The 23,324-nt window shown below is 44.3% G+C and overlaps 1 protein-coding gene across 1 annotated transcript in view; it reads right to left on the reverse strand.

Annotated features, from left to right (window-relative positions):
• The window catches only part of LOC120883241 (multidrug resistance-associated protein 4-like), a 181,019-nt gene that overhangs the window by 113,695 nt on the left and 44,000 nt on the right, over window positions 1-23,324 (reverse strand). Inside the window, exons 12-16 of the mRNA XM_040267270.1 lie at window positions 12,952-13,048; window positions 8,929-9,126; window positions 7,455-7,595; window positions 6,623-6,660; window positions 5,861-5,955 (exon numbers count right to left, since the gene is read on the reverse strand). Coding sequence (XP_040123204.1) covers window positions 5,861-5,955; window positions 6,623-6,660; window positions 7,455-7,595; window positions 8,929-9,126; window positions 12,952-13,048 — 569 coding nt within the window. The remainder of the gene's footprint in view (window positions 1-5,860; window positions 5,956-6,622; window positions 6,661-7,454; window positions 7,596-8,928; window positions 9,127-12,951; window positions 13,049-23,324) is intronic.

The raw sequence follows: 23,324 nt of genomic DNA on the forward strand, positions 1-23,324 counted from the left end.
ATAACTCACTCTTTGTAAAATCTTTATACAAGCATTTCCTGTGAGACTATTTAAGTCTTTATTTATTTAAAAAATTTTGGAGGTAGAGCTGCTTTACAATGTTGTATTAGTTTCTACAGTACAATGAAGTAAATCAGCTATATGTATACATATATCCCCTCCCTCGTAGACCTCCCTTCCCCGTATGCCTCCCCTCTAGGTCATCACAGAGCACTGAATTGAGCTCCCTGTGCTACACAGCAGCTTCCCACTGGCTATCTGTCTCACACATGGTGGTGTACATATGGCAATCCTAATCTCCCGATTCATCTTTCCCTCCTCCCCACCCCACCCTCTGTGTCCACACATCTATTCTCTACATCTACGACTCTATTCCTGGCCCGGCAAATAGGTTCTTCTGTGCCATTTTTTTAGATTCCATATATATGCACTAATATAAGCATATTTTTGGCTTATATCAAAAGAGCAATTACTTTTCTTTTACTTTACTCTGTATGACACACTCTAGGTCCATCCACAACTCTACAGATGACCCAATTTTGTTCCTTTCTATGGATAAGTAATATTCCAGTGTATATATCTACCATAAATGAGATGAAAAGACAGCCCTTAGAATGGGAGAAAATAAGGGTGAACTAAGCAACTGACCAGGGATTAATCTCCATAATATACAAACAGCTCATGCAGTTCAATATCCAAAAAACAAACAACCCAATCAAAAAATGCGCAGGAGACCTAAAGAGACATTTTTTCAAAGAAGACACCCAGATGGCCAAGAGGCACATAAAAAGATACCCAACATCACTATTAGAGAAATGCAGATCAAAACTACAATAAGGTATCATCTCGAACCAGTCAGGATGGTCCTCGTCAAAAAATATAAAAACAATAAATGTGAGAGAGGTTGTGGAGAAGAGGGAACCCTCTTGCATTGTTGGTGAGAAGGTAAATTGATACAGACACTATGGAGTATTATTCTTGTTCAGTCACTTAGTTGTGTCTGACTCTTTGTGACCCCATGAATAGCAGCACGTCAGCCTTCCCTATCCTTCACTATCTCCCAGAGATTGTTCAAAATCATGTCCATTGAGTCAGTGATGCCATCCAACCATCTCATCCTCTGTCGTCCCCTTCCATCAGGGTCTTTTCCAATGAGTCAGCCATTCACATCAGGTGGCCAAAGTACTGGTGCTTCAGCTTCAGCATCTCTCCTTCCAATGAATATTTAGGGTTCATTTCCTTTGGGGTTGACTGGTTTGGTCTCCTTGCAGTCCAAAGGACTCTCAAGAGTCTTGTTCAGGTCAACACTTCAAAAGCATCCATTCTTCTGTGCTCAGCTTTCTTTATGGTCCAACTCCCACATCTGTACATGACTACTGGGAAAATCATAGCTTTGACCATACAGACTTTGTCAGCAAAGTAATGTCTCTGCATTTTAATGAGCTGTCTAGGTTTGTCATATCTTTTCTTCCAAGGAGCAAGCATCTTTTAATTTCATGGCTGCAGTCACCATCTGCAGTGATTTTGGAACACAAGAAAATAAAGTCTATCACTATTTCCATATTTCCCCCATCTAATTGTGATGAAGTGATGAGTCTGGATACCATGATGTTCATTTTTTGAATTCTAAGTTTAAGCCAGCTTTATCACTCTCCTCTTTCACCTTCATCAAGAGGCTTCTTAGTTCCTCTTTGTTTTCTGTCATAAAGGTGGTGTTATTTGCATATCCAAGGTGTTATTTCTCCGGCCAAACATGATCCCAGCTTGTGAGCCATCCAGCCTGGCATTTCACATGATATAGTCTGCATATATTAAATAAACAAGATGAAAATATACTGCCTTGACATATTCCATTCTCTATTTGGAACCAATCCATTGTTCCATGTCTGGTTCTAAGTGTTATTTCTTGATCTGCATACAGGTTTTTCAGGAGGCAGGTAAAGTGGTCTGCTTTTCCAGTATGGAGTTTCCTTAAAAATTAAAAATAGACTACCATATGACCCAGCAAGGCAAAAGGATAGGACACTGAGAGATGAACTCCACAGGTCGGTAGGTGCCAAATATGCTACTGAAGATCAGTGGAGAAATAACTCCAGAAAGAATGAAGAGATGGAGCCAAAGGAAAAACAATGCCCAGTTGTGGATGTGACTGGTGATGGAAGCAAAATCCAATGCTGTAAAGAGCAATATTGCCTAGGAACCTGGAATGTTAGGTCCATGAATCAAGGCAAATTGAAAGTGGTCAAACAGGAGATGGAGAAAGTGAATGTCAACATTTTAGGAATCAGCGAACTATAATGGACTGGAATGGATGAATTTAACTCAGATGACTTTCATATCAACTATTGTGGGCAAGAATCCCTTAGAAGAAATCGAGTAGCCATTAGAGTCAACAAAAGAGTCCAAAATGCAGTACTTGGATGCAATCTCAACAATGACAGAATGATCTCTGTTCAATTCCAAGGCAAACCATTCAATATCATGGTAATCCAAGTCTATGCCCCGAGCAGTAATGCTGAAGAAGCTGAAGTTGAATGGTTCTATGAAGAGCCAAGACCTTTTAGAATTAACACCCAGAAAAGATGTCCTTTTCATTATAGGTGGCTGGAATGCAAAAGTAGGAAGTCAAGAAACACCGGGAGTAATAGGCAAATTTGGCCTTGGAGTACAGAATAAAGCAGGGCAAAGGCTCATAGAGTTTTCCCAAAAGAACACACTGATCATAGCAAACACCCTCTTCCAACAATACAAGAAAAGACTCTACACATGGACATCACCAGATGGTGAACCTGAAATAAGATTGATTATATTCTTTGCAGCCAAAGATGGAGAAGCTCTATACAGTCAGCAAAAACAAGGCTGGGAGCTGACTGTGGCTCAGATCATGAACTCCTTATTGCCAAATTCAGACTTAAATTGGAGAAAGTAGGGAAAACCACTAGACCATTCAGGTATGACCTAAATCAAATCCCTTACTGTTATACAGTGGAAGCGAGAAATAGATTTAAAGGACTAGATCTGATAGATAGAGTGCCTGATGAGCTATGGACAGAGGTTTATGACATTGTACGGGAGACAGGGATCAAGACCATCTCCATGGAAAAGAAATGCAAAAAAGCAAAATGGCTGTCTGAGGAAGCCTTATAAACAGCTGTACAAGAAAAGAAGCAAAAAGCAAAGAAGAAATACCCATTTGAATGCAGAGTTCCAAAGAATAGCAAGGAGAGATTTTTTAAAAAAGCCTTGCTCAGTGACCAGTCAAAGAAATAGAGGAAAACAATAAAATGGAAAAGACTAGAGATCTCTTCAAAATTAGAGATACCAAGGGAACATTTCATGCAAAGATGGGCTCAGTAAAGGACAGAAATGGTAGTGACCTAACAGAAGCAAAAGATATTAAGAAGAGGTGGCAAGAACACACAGAAGAACTGTACAAAAAAGTTCTTCATGACCCAGATGATCACGATGGTGTGATCACTCACCTAGAGCCAGACATTCTGGAATGTGAAGTCAAGTGGGCCTTTGGAAGCATCACTACAAACATAGCTAGTGGAGGAGATGGAATTCCAGTTGAGCTATTTCAAATCCTGAAAGATGATGATGTGAAAGTGCTGCACTCAATATGCCAGCAAATTTAGAAAACTCAGCAGTGGCCACAGGACTGGAAAAGGTCAGTTTTCATTCCAATCCCAAAGAAAGCAATGCCAAACACAATTGCACTCATCTCACACACTAGTAAAGTAATGCTTAAAAGTCTCCAAGCCAGGCTTCAGCAACACGTGAATTGTGAATTTTCAGGTGTTCAAGCTGGTTTAGAAAAGGCAGAGGAACCAGAGATCAAATTGTCAACATCCACTGGATCATCAGAAAAATAAGGTAGTTCCATTAAAATATCTATTTCTGCTGTACTGACTATGCCAAAGCCTTTGACTGTGTGGATCACAACAAACTATGGAAAATTCTGAAAGAGATGGAAATACCAGACCGCCTGACCTGCCTCTTGAGAAACATGTATGCAGGTCAGGAAGCAACAGTTAGAACTGGACATGGAACAACAGACTGGTTCCAAATAGGAAAAGGACTACGTCAAGGCTGTATATTGTCACCCTGCTTATTTAACTTATATGTAGAGTACATCATGAGAAATGCTGGGCTGGATGAAGCACAAACTGGAATCAAGATTGCCAGGAGAACATATCAAAAACCTCAGATATGCAGATGGAACCACCCTTATGGCAGAAAGCAAAGAACTAAAGAGCATCTTGATGAAAGTGAAAGAGGAGAGTGAAAAAGTTGGCTTAAAGCTGAACATTCAGAAAACTAAGATCATGGCTTCCAGACCCATCACTTTATGGCAAACATATGGGGAAACAGTGGAAACAGTTGCCAACTTTATTTTTTGGGCTCCATAATCACTGAAGATGGTGACGGCAGCCATGAAATTAAAAGATGTTTACTCCTTGGAAGGAACGTTATGACCAACCTAGACAGTATATTAAAAAACAGAGACATTACTTTGTCAACAAAGGTCCATCTAGTTAAGGCTATGGTTTTTCTATTAGTTATGTGTGAATGTGAGAGTTGGACTATAAAGGAAGCTGGGCACTAAAGAATTGATGCTTTTGAACCATGGTGTTGGAGAAGACTCTTGAGAGTCTCTTGGACTGCAAGGAGATCCAAACAGTCCATCCTAAAGGAGATCATTCCTGAGTGTTCATGGAAGGACTGATGTTGAAGCTGAAACTCCAATACTTTGGCCACCTTATGCAAAGAACTGACTCACTTGAAAAGACCCTGATGCTGGGAAAGATTGAAGGAGGGAGGAGAAGGGGATGACAGAGGGTGAGGTGAGATGGTTGGATGGCATCACCCACTCAATGGACATGATTTTGGGTAAACTCTTAGAGTTGGTGATGGACAAGGAGGGCTGGCGTCCTGCAGTCCAGGGGTTGCGAAGAGTCAGACATGACTGAGCAACTGAACTGAACTGATGACCCAGAAATCCTACTACACAGGTACCCTGAGAAATCCATAATTCAAAAAGAAACATGAACCCAATGTTCATAGCCGCACTATTTATGATAGCAAGGATATGGAAGCAATCTAAATGTCCATCAACAGATGAATGGATAAAGAATATATTTAAAATTTTAGGTGAACATATGCATTAAGTAGTATTTAATGCTATATATATTCTAAACATTCTTGTGAATAGAGACAGTCATGTTAATATTAGTCTGGAAAGCCAATTGTTAAAATAATCACACAGTTGAGAAGGACTTAATACTAATCTCAAGGTAAGAAGGAGAGGGAATCTAATCCCAGACACTGGATTCCCCCTGCTTAGCTTCTCAAGTAATTAGTGATGAGCAGTGTGGTGAAGGGAAGTATGCATACCTGGGAGGCAATAATGCTTTTATTTGGGGCTCATGCTGCCAGAGGTTTTCATCTAAGATCAATAAAAGCCAAGGCTTATTCAGACAGAATTGGAACAACCTGAACCACAGGGTGGGGATCCATTTCTAAGCCCCTTGCCCATCCATATAACAATATCAGATTTAGCTAAAACAACCTATTAGAATAAACAATTGCCACATATTTCCAGTGGCTGACTTTTTGAATGTGCAATCCTGGTTTAACTACCAACATCCAGTACAGAGTAGATTAAGAGTCTTCATTCAACCACTTTTCTTCTAGTAGGTCTTTAAAATAATTATTCTAATCAATTCTCAGAGTAAATGCAACTCAGACAGTTAATCTGTTAAGACATTACTGAATTACTGTGGAAGCCCTCGTTGTTCACAGACTCATGGTAAGTTCCTTAAACTCTGATATAATAGAGCAGATGAGTCAACTTTACCTGAATAAACTCTTAAGTACCAGTTCAGAATGAGCATCACATCTACATCTTCTTTTACTAATTCCCCATAATACAAGTTAATTTGTACATCCGCCCTATGGAACAGGGAAGAAAAAATATTACACTATACATAAACATAGAATTTACACAAATGTTAAAAAAAAAATTACCTCAATTTGAGAAACACATTTCATGCTGGAAAGTGTTTCCCAGCTCACAAGACCCTCTGTGTGTCTCCCTTTTAAAAATCTGAATGATGATTTTCAGTTCTCAAAACTGTCTGTGAAGAGAGACTTAGAAAATGAACTTATGGTTGCTGGAGGGGAAGGGACAGTTAGGGAGTTTGTGATGGCCATGCCCTCACTCTATTTAAAATAGGTAACCAACAAGAACTTATTGTATAGCACATGGAACTCTCTCAGTGTTATGTGGCAGCCTGGATAGGAGGGGGACTTGGTGTAGAATGGATACATGCATACATATGGCGGAGTACCTTCACGATTCACCTGAAACTATCACAACATTGTTAACTGGCTATACTCCAATACAAAACAAAAAGTTCAAAAACAAAAAAAGAAAACAAATTGTGAAGAAGCTGCTAAAGAGAGGAACATGGGGAGAGACCACGAGGTGATCACACTCCACCCGCAGGAAGTTTACTTTTTCTTCAAGGAAATTACTGGATGGTCGTAAGTGGAAGTTAAACAAGCCCCACCGTGGCCCAATTTCTCAGCACTTTGGGTCAGACCAGGAATCACTCACCAGAATGCAAGCCACCAGTCCTGCAGGACGTAGGCAACCTGGAGCAGGAAACAGCAATCATTTACACACTGACATTACTGAGCCCTCAAACCACCGCTCACTAGCATGGGGGATAGAAAGGCTCCAGAACACAGAGACAGTCCTTCCGGCTCAGGTCTGCACCAAGCCCCACACCTCAGATGACCACAGGTCAGGGGAGGGCATGATACATTTTAATATCTTTAAAAGAGATCCCCTTTTCCCCAGAAGACACTGCTCCCCACATGTAATGTCAATCAGTTCAGTCGCTCAGTCATGTCCGACTCTTTGCAACCCCATTAACTGCAGCATGCCAGGCCTCCTTATCCATCACCAACTCCCAGAGTTTACCCAAACTCATGTCCATTGAGTCGGTGATGCCATCTAACCGTCTCATCCTCTGTCATCCCATTCTCCTGCCTTCAATCTTTCCCAACATCAGGGTTTTTTCCAATGAGTCAGCTCTTTGCTAATGTATTTCAGTGCAAATCCAAGTAGACTGAAAGATGGAGTAATAACTTTTGTTGCAGCCTTGTTCAGTCAGACAAAAGCCTGGAGAGCAATACCTGAGTCTTCCAGGGGGAGGAAGAAATTCTGCCTCAAGTCAGAAAGTTCAATTCCTGCCTGAGTTTCTAGCCTGCAGACCTGCCTTCCTGATTTCAGATTCACCCAGCAAGAATGCACAACCTCAGCCAGTTTTTCAAAATAAATCTCTTAATACACATATCTAAAAATAATTATAAAATAAATACAGTATAAATAGGATGTAACTATCAATCTGAGTGCACAAACCAAAATAAACGCCCTTACATACCTGAGCTGTGATGTTTACTAGAATAAGGAAGGCGATGACAGGCCAGCCAGCACCGGCTGTGAAGTAATTCTTATAGGTCTTAAAACCAACTTTTCCTTCCAAATGGTCCTCTAGAGGTAGTGTAACCTGTATATTCTCAGTCTGGAAGGGAAAAATGGCAGTGAGAGATGAAATTTTAAATGATGAACTCCACATTTCAAGAGTTCAACAATGGCCTCACTGCAAAGCTATGGGAAATAGACATAGCTCATACACTGGTAGGAGAACAAGATGGTCCATCTCCTATGGAGAAGGGTGTGGGAATGTCTGGCCAAACCACATAGGTGTTTACCCAGCTATCCCACTACTAGGAATCTATTAGATATAAGGAAATATCATTTGCACAAGGTTATGCACTGCTGGGGGACTTTGCTTAAAGGCAATCATGACTGTCAGCACAAGTACAGCCTACCTGATTCAAGGACAAATGCAGAAGCTTGTTCTAAAATAATATGTAAAATGATATGGGATTAATGTATCTCTCTAGATGACTTGTATCACTCAATGATGGAAAGTTTAACTGTAGTTAGGGCTCAAAATACTAGACAAATGCAGTAAACTGAGTTCACACAGTGGGTTAGAGTCATGAGAATCTGGATAGCAGGGGGACTTTTGATCTGAGTCTCTTTGGTTCTTAAATTTCAGAGAGTGATTCCTGAGTTTAGAAAACAAATGACTAACCTGAATGCTTATCAGAATTATCCAGGCCCCTGGGTTTGGATATTGAGAAATATCTGTGTATGTTTTTAAGGGAGATCTAGTGCATTTTTGCATTTCTGTCTGGAGGACTTAAAATGCATTATACAATCAGAGGACGCTAGGATGTCCACAGCACTATGCTGGGATTCAAGGTGGGTGAGATGTGGTTTTTGGTCTTGACTGGTAAGAAAGGTGAAGATGGAAAATAATGCCAAAATGTCTACCGTGTGTCAGATCCTTTGCACATGTTACCTCTGACAATAGGGCAAAATACTACCATCAGTCACCTGCAGTGCCAGACATTCCAACACATAGGAAAAGAAGCTGATTTAATGTGATCACAGGAGGCCTCATCTAAGGGTGTCTTCACATTAAGCCTCTGGATGCATAAGGGAACCCGGGGGCCTCCAGAGTAAGTAGGATGTAACTATGGTAAATTGAAGAGTTGTTATTTCGGTGTGAGCCACAAGCACCCAGAAATTCACAGCACTGCACTCACTCCTGGTCCCCATAAGATTCTCTAACCTGCACCCAAAGGGGAACTCCAAGCAGACTTGTTCCTTTCATGTTCTTCTATCCATTCCATGGAATAAGACTTTGGGAACCTTAGGATCTACTTTGGGACAAATAAAGATGTCATGAGCAGAGCAGACTGACGGTCCATGAGGCCACCAAGAGCAGACAGATTCAGGCATCCTGCAGGATAGAAACTCACATCTTGGTCTTCTGGAGCCACATCTTGGTCTTCTGGAGCCGCATCTTGTAAGGAGGGTCTGGGAGACGGTGGAGACTGAACCAAAGACTCGGAGATCAGAGTAGGAGTTCCTAGAACTGGAGATGATTCCGGCTGCTTATTTCCCTTCTCAAAAAGGGAAAAAATATCTACCCCAGATTTCAGGAACTCAGAGTAAGTCCCCCTTTTCACTGTTTTGTCCTAAAATTTAAAAAAAAAAATTAAGAGGAATTAATTTACATTTGATAATATTGTTAGCTGCTCAGTTGTATCTGACTTGTTTCAACTCCATGGACTGTAGCCTGCTAGGCTCCACTGTCCATGGGATTCTCCAGGCAATAATACTGGAGTGGGTTGCCATTCCCTTCTCCAGGGATTTTCCTGCCCCAGGGATTGAAGCTGGGTCTCCCACATTGCAGGCAGATTCTTTACCATCTGAGCCACCAGGGAAGCCCTCGATAATATTAAACCAACTAAAATACTAATCAAGAAAAGTTATCTGGTCTTAAATTATGATTTTTGAAGAAAATAAAAGATTCCTGGGTCTAGAATTCTTTTTGAGAAATCTAGCCAACTTAAACAGAACTGAGCATTCTGTTCTCTGCCAAGCCCTGTGTTAAGTGTTGGGGTATTTGAAAGAAATGTGTGCTTGTGGGTTAAAAATGGAGGCCGTTCACATAACTATCATGGGCATTTAGGGAAGCAAGAAGTACAGAAGTTACTGGGAGGATCAGCACAGTCTCTAGAGTCAACAAGAGAACTCAGAGAAACCTCACATGACAAGCAAAATTTAAAAAAAGAAAAAAAGAAAAAACGCTGGGGAGAATATTCCAGAAAAGAAAATTATTGACACAGAGGTGGGCACGAGCACATCTGCGTGGGTGAGAGTCGCTCATCAAATTTCACTGACTACCGTCACTGTCACAGTATCACGTGCCCGGCTGGGACAGGACATGTAGGAACCAGCCCTGAACAGAGAACCCATAAGCTGCATCTTCATGGTCTTTACAACTGTCTGGAGGAATTAGAATGCATTCTAGGGTCACAAGGATCAAGGAAGTTCCCAAATGAAAATTCAATGTTCCATCTATTAAAGTAACTAAACAAGGAGGCCATGAAGCCAGGGTGTCGCTAATGCCTTGGCAGTCTGTGCCCGCAAATCGAAACCTAAGCCACAATCAGTGCACACAGATCCAAGAGAAAACTTCACACCAACCAACCACAAGCAACCAACCAGACTTCCCCAATTAGGCAGCTGCTTAAACTACAGCCAATCTAATCATGTTCTTTGAACACGTGTGACACATCCTTGCAGTTTCCTTCCCTTACAAAGTCAAAATAATGTGCAGATGTTTCACTGCTTCTGACCCTGAAACAAGATGCAGGTGATCATTCAGTGGCAAACAAAACATTAGGGAAAAAATTCTCAGGATGCAGAACTCATCAAATGAGAGCAGCTCTGGTTAATGCAGGTCAGATGGAAGAAGATGGCCCAGGACCCCAGCTAGAACCCCTCTCACCCTATGTCCTGAGGTGAGCCACTGGGAGAAAGCCAGTGAAGCATCTGGGTACCATCTGATACTGCAGAACTAGAAAATTATGCAGGATATATTGTGTCTTGTTCCACTTGGGAGGCAAAATCACATACCTCTTTAATGAAATCACCACTCACTACTTCATATCTGTAATATGCACAATGAAATGACTAGAAGTACAAAGACAGAAATTTCACTCAGCAGCCAAGTGTTAACAATCCCAAGGGGACAAGGGGGCAGCCATCTCCCCTCTGCTATGAGAGAAGGACCCAACAGTGAGGATGGACTCCAACTCATCCAGGAGTGCTCACCAGTGGACAAACAGTTGTTTTGTTAGTACTAAAATTGGGGGCAGTGCCCTCAAAGGAAGCAATAGGGGACTCTAAAACATCTAGGGACTGGTAAATAAATTATTCGCCTGCCCACAAATCCTGTGCTCATAGCACTGTCAACAGTGGGATTTACACACTAGAAGTGCCCCCTCTGTACATGAAATCAACTGCTCTCAAGCTTGAAAAACCTTAGCTCCTCTCCCCATTCCTAGAGGAGTGGAGAGGAGTCACATTCCTAGAGGAGACACGTGGAACTTCTTCCAGAGAGACAGAGGTTCTGTATTTTAATAATCTTTCTTGGAGCAGAGATTCATTTCATAAGTCAAGGATCTGACCAAGGGCCTGTGGAACAGTCAGGGGTTAAAGAAAAAGATGCTGAGACCCAGATGTAAATGAGCCAAAAAGTAAAGCATCAAACTACCACCAAGTTTGAAAACTTCTCACTACTCTCCACCCCATCTCCCAACCATGCTAGGAGCTGTGAGTTGTATGGTGCCCCCTCCTCAAAAAGCTAAGTTCAAACATGACACCTGTGAACATGACCTTATTTGGAAACAGGGTCTTTGCAGATGTAATCAAGTTAAGATGAGGTCGCACTGGTGCAGGGTGACCCTAAATTCAATATGACTGATGTTCTTATGAGAAGGGACTCAGACACGGGGACAATGGCCAAGTGGCATCAGAGGCAGAAACCACAGTGCTGCAGCTGGAAGCCAAGGAACAGCAAGGAAGGCTGGCAAACACCAGAGGCTGGAAGAAAGGATTCTTCTCTGGAGCCTTCAGGGAGAGCACGGCCTTGTCAGCACCTGGATTTGGGGCCCGTAGCCTCTAGAGCAGGGAGATGATAAACTTCCACTGTTTTAAGTCACCTAGTTTGCAGTACTTGGTTACAGCAGTTCTAGAAGCTGATATTTTAGCCTGAGCCCACACTTCTGTCTTCTCAGCTTTACTAAGACCTGGAATTGCTTCTTCTGTCACCCCTCAAGGGACCATCAGAGAAATCTCTCAAATTTGATATCAGACCACATCCCTCTTCTGCTCTGGACCATCCAAGACTTCCATGCCATTTCTGGTCCCCTGGCCATTGCTCGGAGACCAGCTCCTCCACATCCCCTGCTCACTCTCCTCAGACATGCTGGTCTTCCTGTAGTTCCTCCAACTGCCAGGTCAGCTCCTTCCTTAGGACCCCCTCAGATACCCTCCCCCAGGCGACTGTGTGGCCCCCACCTTCATGTCACTCAGACCCCAGGAGGCACCAACTCCTCAAGGAGACAGCCAGGAAGTCACCCTCTTTGTTACATCCTCCCCATAACAGGAGCCACATGAAGGCAGGGCCTTGTCCTCCTACTGCACACACAAGAGACCTGGGCAGTGAGACCAGCAATTGGAGACACCAACAGAGTGGGCATGTCTGATCCAGGTGCTCGGATACCCAACCTCACTTCTGGTGTTAATGGAATATGCTCTTTAGGCAACCTAGGTATGAGAATCACTTGGATACCAACAGATCTTAGAATCTCTAATTTGTAAGTAATACAATTTGACTTAAGTCATGGAAGACAAAAATAAAAAGTTCTAAATAAAATTGCATTATTATCCTTAACAAACTTCACGAGAGCAGTAGATGATTCAAAAATCCTGTGGTTGCACTCTTATACACTTAGGGTTTACATGGCTTAGAGTGTAATAGTGACATTTCTATAGAGCTTTAGGTTCATCCTCCAAAGTGTGAACACCAGCTCTGAGAAGAAGGGGGTGAAAAACTGAGGGAAAAGAGGGTGTTTACCATGAAGCCAAGGAAAATGACCAGAAAGGAGGTCCAACCTTCAACACACCTGCTGCGGCTCTTAAGGCGCTTCAGTCGTGTCTGACTCTGTGCGACCCCATAGATGGCAGCCCACCAGGCTCCACTGTCCCTGGGATTCTCGAGGCAAGAACACTGGAGTGGGTTGCCATTTCCTTCTCCAATGCATGAAAGTGAAAAGTGAAAGTGAAGTCGCTCAGTCGTGTCCGACTCTTTGCAACCCCACAGACTGCAGCCTACCAGGCTCCTCCGTCCATGGGATTTTCCAGGCAAGAGTTACTGAAGTGGGTTGCTGTTGCCTTCTCCCAACACATCTGAGGGCTAGCAATTCCACATACTTCTAGAAATTACTTACATCTTTCAATATCAGAATCTGACTTGCATCTTTTAGGTACTGCAACTGATGAGTGACTAAGATTGTGATCTTCTCCTTCAAGGCCTGATGAATACACCTACAAATGTAAAAGGTACAGAAAGCAAAAGCACATTAATGAAGTGCCTCAAACTGAAAACATATTTTGAAAACAGTGAGACAAAGACCACATAGCAGTCAAAGATCTTTAGTTTAAATGCCAAATCAATAATAAAAATTAAATAAACGTCAATTAATCCAACTAGGTTCTTAAATTTATCAGCAGCAAATTTGAATCTACTGCTACAAAAAATTCTTAAAATCAGTCCAGTGAAGGAGGCACCAACAGATAAGTATTTTCCTCTAAAATTCAGCTTAACAATCATTTACATATTTCATAAAAGAAAACAACTGAGTAATGCTGAGATTTCAAAACTTGAATAAACTAAAACAGTATCTTTTTGCTATTTGGGAATGGGAAAAAGAGGGATTCATGTCATTTAAAAATGTGTACATTCTTAGCTTTCTAGGTGATTATTTATAATTAATGATGTAAATATTCACAAAAAAAACTTAATAGATTCTTGGTAATCTTTGCCAGTGTGCATTTGCTAGACGCTTGTTCCAAGAATGTTAGATATAAAATAAATATCAGCATGACCTCCATCACTCTCTACAATATTCCCAGTTCCATCCAGGAAGCAAGTCTTCTTTCATTAGGACTGAACACCTTCCAAACATGAAAGTAAAAGAACAGAATCCAAATGGCCCAAATCACAGTGGAAATCACCCAGTGGCTCAGAGGACCCAACAGTTCTCTTAGACAAGACACCCTCAGTATTCAACCTTAAATTTTTTTCACAGTAAAAAAAAAAAAAAAAAAAAAACTACTCCTACATTTCAAATGTAGTACTCTGAGTGCCCCAGCCCCTCACAGAGGAAATCTCAGGAACCTGGGCCACAGGTCAGCCTGTGAGTGAGTCAGATGGAGAGTCTGGAGCCAGCAGACTGCTTCTCAGTCCCTCTCACAAAACTGATATCAGATGAGCAACCCAACCTCAGTTTCTTTATCTCAAAACAAGGTCAGTGACAATTCATCCACATATTCTGACAAATCAAACCACCAATCCACTCAGTAAAGGTCAGGCCCCTTCTCCACTCCTCCGTAACCACAAGCAGTCATGTGCTTTGGACTCAGGATAGAAAAGTCCTAAGGGGACATTCTGGACACTGGGTCTGTGATCAGAAGCAAGACCCCAGGATGTAGAAACATACACCATTTCTCTATTAAGTCCAAAAGGATTCATTCTCACCTTTTGACATCTGTTAGCTCAGTGTTCATACCTGTTTCTTGATTAACACGTTTTCAACTTAGAACTAAAGTTTTTAAACAGAATTTTTTCTCCTTAATTCATAATTGCCTGCCAATAGTCCCTACAGGTGGATGTTAATCAAATCTGATGGGGTGTTAAGTCCAAGATGAATCAACCCAAAAGTTTTAAGATGTTTTCTTCCTAACATTCCATCACAGATAAGGTAATACAAATGATTACAGTGAAGTGATCAGTTGATGGCTTGGAACTTTTCCTAAGTAATGCTTTCATCCAGTTCACTAGAAAAATACACTCTTTTCCAAGTTTTTAAAGACTTCCAAGTCATGCCATAGAAATGATTGAGTCAGCAACTAGAAATGATTGAGTCAGCAACCAGTTGTATAACAGTTATTCCTATATAAAGGCTATGTTAATTCTATGATCCCACATATAATCCTATATAAAGGCTGTATTAAGAGGGGACACATCCCGAGGTGGAGGTGATACAAGTAAGATAGACAGAAGCCCCACCTCCATTCATTCAATCAGCAGAGGTTTGCTGAGGAGCCAGGCACTGTCCTAAGTGCTGAGGACACACCCACAGGTCAAGATAGAAGAGAATACTCTGCACCGTGTAGAGGACACACTGAACAAGTATAGCAAATGTGCTATTGGGCTGTGACCTGTGCTCTGAGGGAAAAATAAGGGGAGCTGCTGTCTTAGATGTGGAGACATGGAAGCCCTGTGACTATCTAGGGAAACATCCTGGAGGAAGGCAAAGCAGGTGCACGGTTCCTGGGACAGAAGATGCTGGGCTGAGGCACCTTCCTGCATTCATAGTTTATGGGTGGCTGGGGGACTCATAAATTGTCAAGTACACCCACTGAAGGCTGTAGGAAGACAAGAGTACTGGAGTGGGGTGCCATTGCCTACTCAGCCATAAAAAAAGGAAAAAGAATGCCAATTGCAGAAACATGGATGGACCTGGAAGTTATCATACTAAGTGAAGTAAGTCAGAATGAGAAAGACAAATATCATATGATATCACTTACATGCAGAATCTAAAATATGGCAATAATGAACCTATTGACAAAACAGAAACAGACTCACAGACATAGTGAACAGACTTATGGTTGCATGGGTGGAAGGGGTGTGGGGGAGGGATGGACTGGAAATTTGGGGTTAGCAGAATGTGAAGTATTATGTGTAGAATGGATAAACAACAAGGTCCTACCGTATAGTGTAGCGAGCTATATTAGATATTCTGAGATAAACCATAATGGAAAAGAATATTAAAAAGAATGTATGTATGTATATAACTGAGTAACTTTGCCATACAAAGAAATTAACACAATAATGTAAGTCAATTATATTTCTTTTTTTTTTTTTAGGACAGAGACAGGGGTGCACATGAACAGAAGGCCATGTGAGGGGACAGCGAGGTGGATGCCACCAGCAGACAAGGACAGCGTTCTCAGCAGAAACCAAAGCTGCCCACACGGCCAACTTCCATCCTCAAGGACTGTGAGAAAATGAATTTCTGTTCTTTAAGCACCTCAGCTGTGACAACTTGCTATAGACTGAATGTTTTTGTCCTCAAAACTCATATATTGAAACCTAATTCCCACTGTGTACTAGAAGTATAGCCATTGGGAGGTGAAAGGTCATGAGGGTGGAGCCTTCATGAATGGGATTAGTACCCTTATAAAGGAGACCCACAGGGCTCCCTCACCCCTTCCCCATGTGAGGACACGGGTATCGTGCCCTCACCAGACACTGAATCTCTCAGCACCCTCACCTTGTACTTTTCCAGCCTCCAGATCCCTGAGGGATAAATTTCTGTTTTTATAAGCTGCCCAGGCTGTGGTTTCCTGTGAGAGCAGCCAGGACAGACAGCACCAGCAAAGTAACACAGAACCTGACAGCGAGAATTTCCAAATAGCTTCTCTCTGCCAAACACCCCACCTCCTTCAGACAAGGACATACCTGCTGTTCTCCTCACAGCCCTGCTTCCTCCTCCCTCCACACCTGAGCTTCTACTCTTCCTTCAGCAAAGGAACTGGGTCCTCTTCTGAGCCTCCACACACCTGCCCAGCCTGCAGGCCCCCAGGGACTTCCCTCCCAGCCCCGGGCACAGGGAGCTTTCCAACTTTAGTGAAAGTCTCCAGCTGCCACTTCCACTTAGCATTTACTATATCCTGTATTGAAAGTCTCTAAACCTTGACTCTGCTGAGCTTTCCCCTGGCATCTGTCTTAACAAGCTCCACACAGAGACAGGTTCCTTAGTGGCAGGAATGAGGGCCGTGTCCTAGTCTTCCTTATCCTGCCCAGTGTGGGTCCTTCCCCTCTCCTGGCTCACCGTCCTCCTTGTAATGCAAGAGGTTTTGTGCAGGAACATCTGTAAGGGTATCGATCTCAGTGCACACAGCAGGGTGTTGATATATGCAGCTGGAAGGCTCATTGTCTTTAACAAGGTGAACAACAGCAAGGGAACTAACCATGGGGTAGATGTGGAGGCTGCTTCAGAAAAAGCGAATTCATGAGACTTTCAAAGATGCCAGTCTAGACTCCACCAGAGGCCTCAGTCAGCATGTGTTGGGACAGAGAAGCAACAGAACTGTTCTCCAGGAGTTCTGTGGCCAAGAAAGAGCCACTGACAACAAATTCCAGAAACACAAAGTAAGAGTCAGGACTTCAGAAAGATTCTAGATACCAAGTTTCCAATTCAAGTTAACCCTACATGTGGGTCTAAGTATTAATTTTAGTAAGCATCCATGAAGAAATGTTAAATAATTGAGCCATACTCAGAAGTGGAATAAATCATCTGTAAATTCTAAATCATCTGTAAATACTTTACTAAGCAATTCTAAACCAACAGAATAATAAGCATAAACCAGCAGGGTCTTTCCACGGAAGCCCTATGTCTGTACTGAAAAATTCACTTCTAATGTGCCTTCAACAAATGACAAAGGAAAAGAATTGGCAGCCATTTACCAAGTTACCAAGTCCTACTCTCTGATTTAAAAACTTTACACCATCCTTCTTATCCCTGGAGTCTGGACCCATGCTCAGTGTCTGGATCCATCAAGTGCAAGTAATAGGGGAATTTGCCATGTATCCCTCACTCCCTAAAGCACGGACCCCACTGTCCTACACAAACTGGAAGCACCTGCTGTATTTTCCTGTCCTGACCTCATCATGATGCAAAATTTCTCTATGATGGATGTTGAGGCCTGATAGAGGCCATGACTAAAATAGGCTGGCGCAAGCATCCCAGAAACAGCTGAGACACTGCCCGGGTGGGATCAAAATTTATTACCCCCGATGGGAGGACTCAGCCTGTCAGCATGCTCCCAGTAGCCTGGTCTGTGCCAATCGGGACGAGGATAGATATCTCCTAAGAAAGCCCGTGCGCGTGAAAATCTAGCCAGTTAATAGATGCATAGAAACCCTTGTAACCAATCCAACCTTGCCAATTCCCTGTCTTTGTCCTAGACTTATAAATACTACTGTAATATAGAGCTCGGGGCTCTGGCTTTATTCCACTGTGTTGGATGCAGCCAGGGTCCTGGCTCGAGCTAGCAATAAATTCCCTTTTTGCGTTTGCTTTGCTGTGGATGTCTTGTTCTCTCAGTTCTGGGGATTGGGACCTTGGGCAAAACATTGGGGCTCGTCCGGGATCCCCTGACTGAGAAGAACAACACCTTCCAGGCATAAGAGAAGCCTCACTAGGAGGAAATCTATCTGGAAGCCGGCATCAGGTCAGGGGGCGAAAGAGTCACCCAGCCAGCATAAGTCCAGGGCCCAGCAGTCAAGCTGGAAGGCAGCTGGTTCTGTGAGCTGTTCTGTAAAGGAACGGGGGAAAGCATTTCTCCCGATCCTGAGTCTGGTGGGCAGTGGATGCCCTTCGGTAAGGTAACTTTGGGGAACAGGACAACAGCAACCCAGGATAGACCTAGTTCAGTGTTTTCGGCCAATATTTGTTTGTCTACTGTCTGTGTCTGTCGCTTGTCTTTGTGTGCCGGCGCCGTGCTTTTTGTGTGTTTATTGTGGGTGTTACCATCATGAGTCAAAGTTATTCTACACCACTATCTGTAATGACTGACCATTTTTCCAATTTTAAGTCCAAGGCTCAGAATCTATCCCTGCTAGTAAAGAAGAGCAAGCTAAAAACCCTATGTTCATCTGAGTGGCCGACATTCCAGGTCAGCTGGCCGCCGGAGGGAACTTTCGGCCTGCTGGTCATCCAGGCTGTTAAAGAAAAAATAATGGCTCCTGACCCTCAGGGCCATCCGGACCAAGCTCCTTACATCCTGGTCTGGGAAAATTTAGTAGAAGACCCTCCCATCTGGCTGAAACCCTTTATTCACAACCCCCCCAGTGCTTCTGTTTCACAGGTCCTGGTCGTGGAGGCCTCTAAGGAAGAAAACCAGGAGGCACGGGAGAGTCGGAAGAAACCGATACTCCAGGAATCTTCTTTATATCCTAGCCTGATTGATTTGGACACTGAAATCATGCCTCCCCCATATATCCCACCACCCTTGCTCCCGCAGGTACCTCAGGTGTCGCCCGGAGAACAAAGAGGGAACTCAGAACCCTCGGCTCCACAGCAGGAGGCGGGGCCAGCCCAGGGAACTCGTGGAAGGACCCGAGGGGGCGGAGACTCGTCCGGCTATGGGAGCCAAGAGGCCCCTTCCTCCACCGTTCGAGCGCTTCCTGTGCGGGTGGGGCCAGCCAATCCTGACAGCGACCGGAATTATCAATATTGGCCGTTCTCTACCAGCGACTTATATAACTGGAAAGCTCAAAACCCCTCTTTTTCTTAAAAGCCCCAAGGCCTCATTGATCTTTTAGACACTATTCTGTTTACTCACAATTCTACTTGGGATGATTGTCAGCAGCTGTTACAGGTGCTTTTCACCACGGAGGAACGGGAGTGAATCCTGTCGGAAGTGCGGAAACACGTTCCGGGAGCGGATGGGAGACCGACCATGCAGCCCCACCTAGTGGAGGAAGGGTTCCCTTCCATGCAGCCGAACTGGGACTTTGAACGGCGGAAGGTAGGGAGCGTCTCCAAAGGTATCCTAAGACTCTCATGGCCGACCTCAGGGCAGCCGCCAGGAAACCCACGAATTTGTCAAAAGTAAGTCTGATAAGACAGGAACCAAATGAGAGCCCGGCAGCCTTTTTAGAAAGGTTAATGGAAGCCTTTAGGCAGTATACGCCCATGGACCCCCAGGCTGATGAGTCACGCGCAGCAGTTCTGTTAGCTTTCATGAACCAGGCAGCTCCAGATATCAGGAGAAAGTTACAGAAGATAGAAGGGCTGGGGGAACTGTCAATACAGGATCTGGTAAGGGCAGCTGAGAAAGTGTTTAATAACAGAGAGACCCCTGAGGAGAGGGAGGACCGGATTAGACAGAAAGAAAGAGAATATGAGGAGTGGATTAGACGGGAGGAAAAGGAATATAGGGCTGAAGAAAACCGGAGAAATCAGAAAGAGCTGGCTCAGATCCTTTTTGCGGGGACGAGAAAAGGGCCCGAAGCCCTGAGAACTAAAGACACCTGGTAGGGAGAAAAGGAAAAACCAGCTAGACCTGCCCTAAAGAGAGACCAATGCGCTTACTGCAAAGAGCAGGGACACTGGGAAAATGAGTGCCCCAAGAGAGATCTGAAGAAAAAGACTGTAAGAAAGGAAGAATCTTCCTCAGGGACCCACGTCTTATATGCAGAGGAAGATAGTGATTAGAGGGGTCAGGGCCCAGCACCTCTCCCCGAGTCCTGGGTAACTATTAATGTGGAGGGGAAACTGGTCGGCTTCAAAGTGGATACGGAAGCCCAGTACTCAGTTCTCAACCAGAAATTTGGGCCGATGTCCAAAAAGACTAGCTTGGTCCAGGGAGCCACCGGGACAAAGAGATATTACTGGACTACTAAACGAAAAGTGGACCTGGGAGCCCAACGGGTGTCCCACTCATTTCTGGTGATCCTGGAATGTCCGGCCCCTTTATTAGGAAGAGATCTATTGGCCAAAGTCAATGCGCAAATTCACTTTGACTCTGGGGGGATATCAGTCACAGACAGGCTTGGACAACCAATTCATGTTTTATCCCTGGCACTGAGAGATGAATACAGACTATATTCACCAAAACCGCCTGCAGCAGTGGATCCTGCTATGCAACAGTGGCTTCAGAAATACCCTCTGGCCTGGGCAGAGACAGCGGGAGTAGGGCTGGCTAAACCATGACCCCCCATTGTTGTTGAATTAAAAGCAAATGCTATTCCTGTGAGGGTAAAACAGTATCCCATGAGCCAGGAGGCCCAGCAAGGAATTATGCCACACATCCAGCGCCTCCTAAAGGCAGGAATTCTCAAAAAGTGCCAGTCCCCATGGAATACTCCCCTGTTGCCTGTGAAAAAGCCCAGGGGAACAGACTTTAGACCACTCCAAGATCTTCGTGAAGTCAACAAACGGGTGAGTGACATTCATCCCACTGTCCCTAACCCATACACCCTCCTGAGCCACTTGCCACCAGACTATGTCTGGTATACAATTTTAGACTTGAAAGATGCCTTTTTCAGCTTGCCTTTGGCACCCCAGAGCCAGAAAATCTTTGCTTTTGAATGGGCTGATGAGGACGGCCAAACTGTGGGGCAGCTGACCTGGACTCGCCTCCCACAGGAGTTCAAAAACTCGCCGACGTTGTTCAATAAGGCTCTAGGTGAAGATCTCTGTGAGTATCGAACCAGCCACCCCGAAGTCATTCTGTTGCAGTATGTAGATGATCCAATGCTGGCCACTACGACTAAGGAGGTATGCCTAAAGGCCACAGGCGATCTCCTCCAGACTTTGGGGGCATTGGGGTACCAGGCAAGTGCAAAGAAGGCCCAAATTGCTAGACAGGAAGTCATTTATTTGGGATATAAAATAAAACAGGGACAAAGATGGTTGACTCAGGCTATGAGAGACTGTTCTACGGATTCCCGAGCCAACGACTCCCCGGCAGGTGAGGGAGTTCTTAGGGACGGTTGGGTACTGCAGGCTATGGATTATGGGGTTTGCTGAAAAGGCCCAACCGCTATATGAAGGAAGCAGAGAAAATAGAGACTGGACTTGGACTGAGCCAACGAGGCAGGCATTTCAGGAACTCCGACAGGCATTACTGGAAGCCCCAGCCCTTGCTCTTCCGGACCCGGCTAAGCCGTTTCAACTGTTTGTGGATGAAAAGCAGGGAGTAGAGAGGGAGTCCTGACGCAGCAATGGGGACCGTGGAGACGGCCTGTGGCATATCTCTCTGAACGACTGGATCCGGTAGCTGCGGGATGGCCACCCTGTCTCCATATCATCGCGGCCACTGCTCTCCTTGTCCATGATGCTGACAAGCTGACTTACGGACAGCGTCTCCTGGTCTACACTCCTCATGCCATAGAGGGAATCCTCAAACAGCCACCGGGTAAGTGGATTTCTAATGCTCGCTTAACCCATTACCAGGCCCTGCTGCTGGATGCTCCCCGGATACACTTTCAAACACCTTGTTTTCTGAACCCTGCCACTTTGCTACCCATCCCGGAGGAGGACGGGCCCCTCCATGACTGTGTTGAGGTGTTTGCTGAGGTAACCGCCATACGAAAAGACCTCAGCAACTTGCCATTAGAAAACAGTGAGCTGGTATGGTTCACGGATGGGAGCAGTTATATAAAGGGTGGACAGAGAAAAGCAGGAGCAGCCATAGTAGATGACACTGGAAGGATCATCTGGGCTGAGGCCTTGCCCCCTGGAACATCAGCCCAAAAAGCAGAACTGATAGCTATGATACAAGCACTAGAGAGGGCAAAAGGAAAAAGAATCACTATTTACACTGACAGCCGATATGCATTCGGCACTGTGCACATTCAAGGCTCCATATATAAAGAGCGGGGGCTCTTGATGGCGGAGGGAAAAGAAATTAAAAACGTGTCTGAGATTCGCAGACTCTTGGCAGCGGTCCACTTGCCCCAGGCAGTGTCCATAGTGCATGTCCCGGGACACCAGAAAGGAGAGGGTGCCAGGGCCCGAGGCAACCATGCTGCCGATGCAGCAGCCCACAAGGCAGCTGCTGGAGACCACGAGGCCCATATACTGACTGTGGGATTGCCACCGCCAGGGATGGGAACACTTCCCCCAAGCCCCATATACTCCCCCTCTGATTTGAGCTGGGTGCAAGATAATACCACCCATCCTGCTGGCAAAAACGGATGGTATCGGGACCAAGATGACAACCTGTTGCTTCCTGCCGACCTGGGCAAACATCTCTGTACCCATTTACATCAAACCACCCATTTGGGAGAGAAAAAGACTTTGACACTCCTACAAACAGTGCAGTTGCGGTTTCCCCAACAGAAGAAAACCATCCAGGATATAGTCCACACCTGCAAGGCCTGTCAGATGATGAGACCAGGGAAAGGACAGCACACAGGTGTAAGATATCAGGGGGAAAGGCAGGACAACAATTGGGAGATAGATTTCACTGAGGTAAGGCCAGGCAAGTATGGGTACCGTTACCTGTTAGTTTTGGTTGATACATTTTCCGGGTGGGTAGAAGCTTACCCCACTAAAAAGGAGACAGCGGTAGTGGTGGCTAAGAAACTCCTAGAAGAGATTATACCTAGGTTTGGGCTGCCGTTATCTATTGGCTCTGACAATGGACCTGCATTTGTGAGTAAAATTGTGCAGGGACTGGCCTCAGCCCTGGGGACCAAATGGAAGTTACATTGTGAGTACAGTCCCCAGAGCTCAGGACAGGTAGAAAGAATAAATCGGACCCTAAAAAAAACTTTGACAAAACTGGCAATTGAGCCTGGCGGGGACTGGGTGACCCTCCTTACCTTCGCGCTTTTTCGGGCACGCAATACCCCCTATAAACTAGGTCTGACTCCCTTTGAAATTGTATATGGAAGTCCACCTCCCATTTGTCCAGTGTCTGAAGGAAAGAGTAAACCACCTCTTTCGTTACGTGCCTTCCAGCAGGAAATGCTAGCTTTGAGTAAGGTGCATAAACATATCTGGTCACTAATATGGAAAAT

Source organism: Oryx dammah, unplaced genomic scaffold (genome assembly GCF_014754425.2).
Source record: "Oryx dammah isolate SB20612 unplaced genomic scaffold, SCBI_Odam_1.1 HiC_scaffold_24, whole genome shotgun sequence".
In the NCBI taxonomy this organism is placed as follows: domain Eukaryota; kingdom Metazoa; phylum Chordata; class Mammalia; order Artiodactyla; family Bovidae; genus Oryx; species Oryx dammah.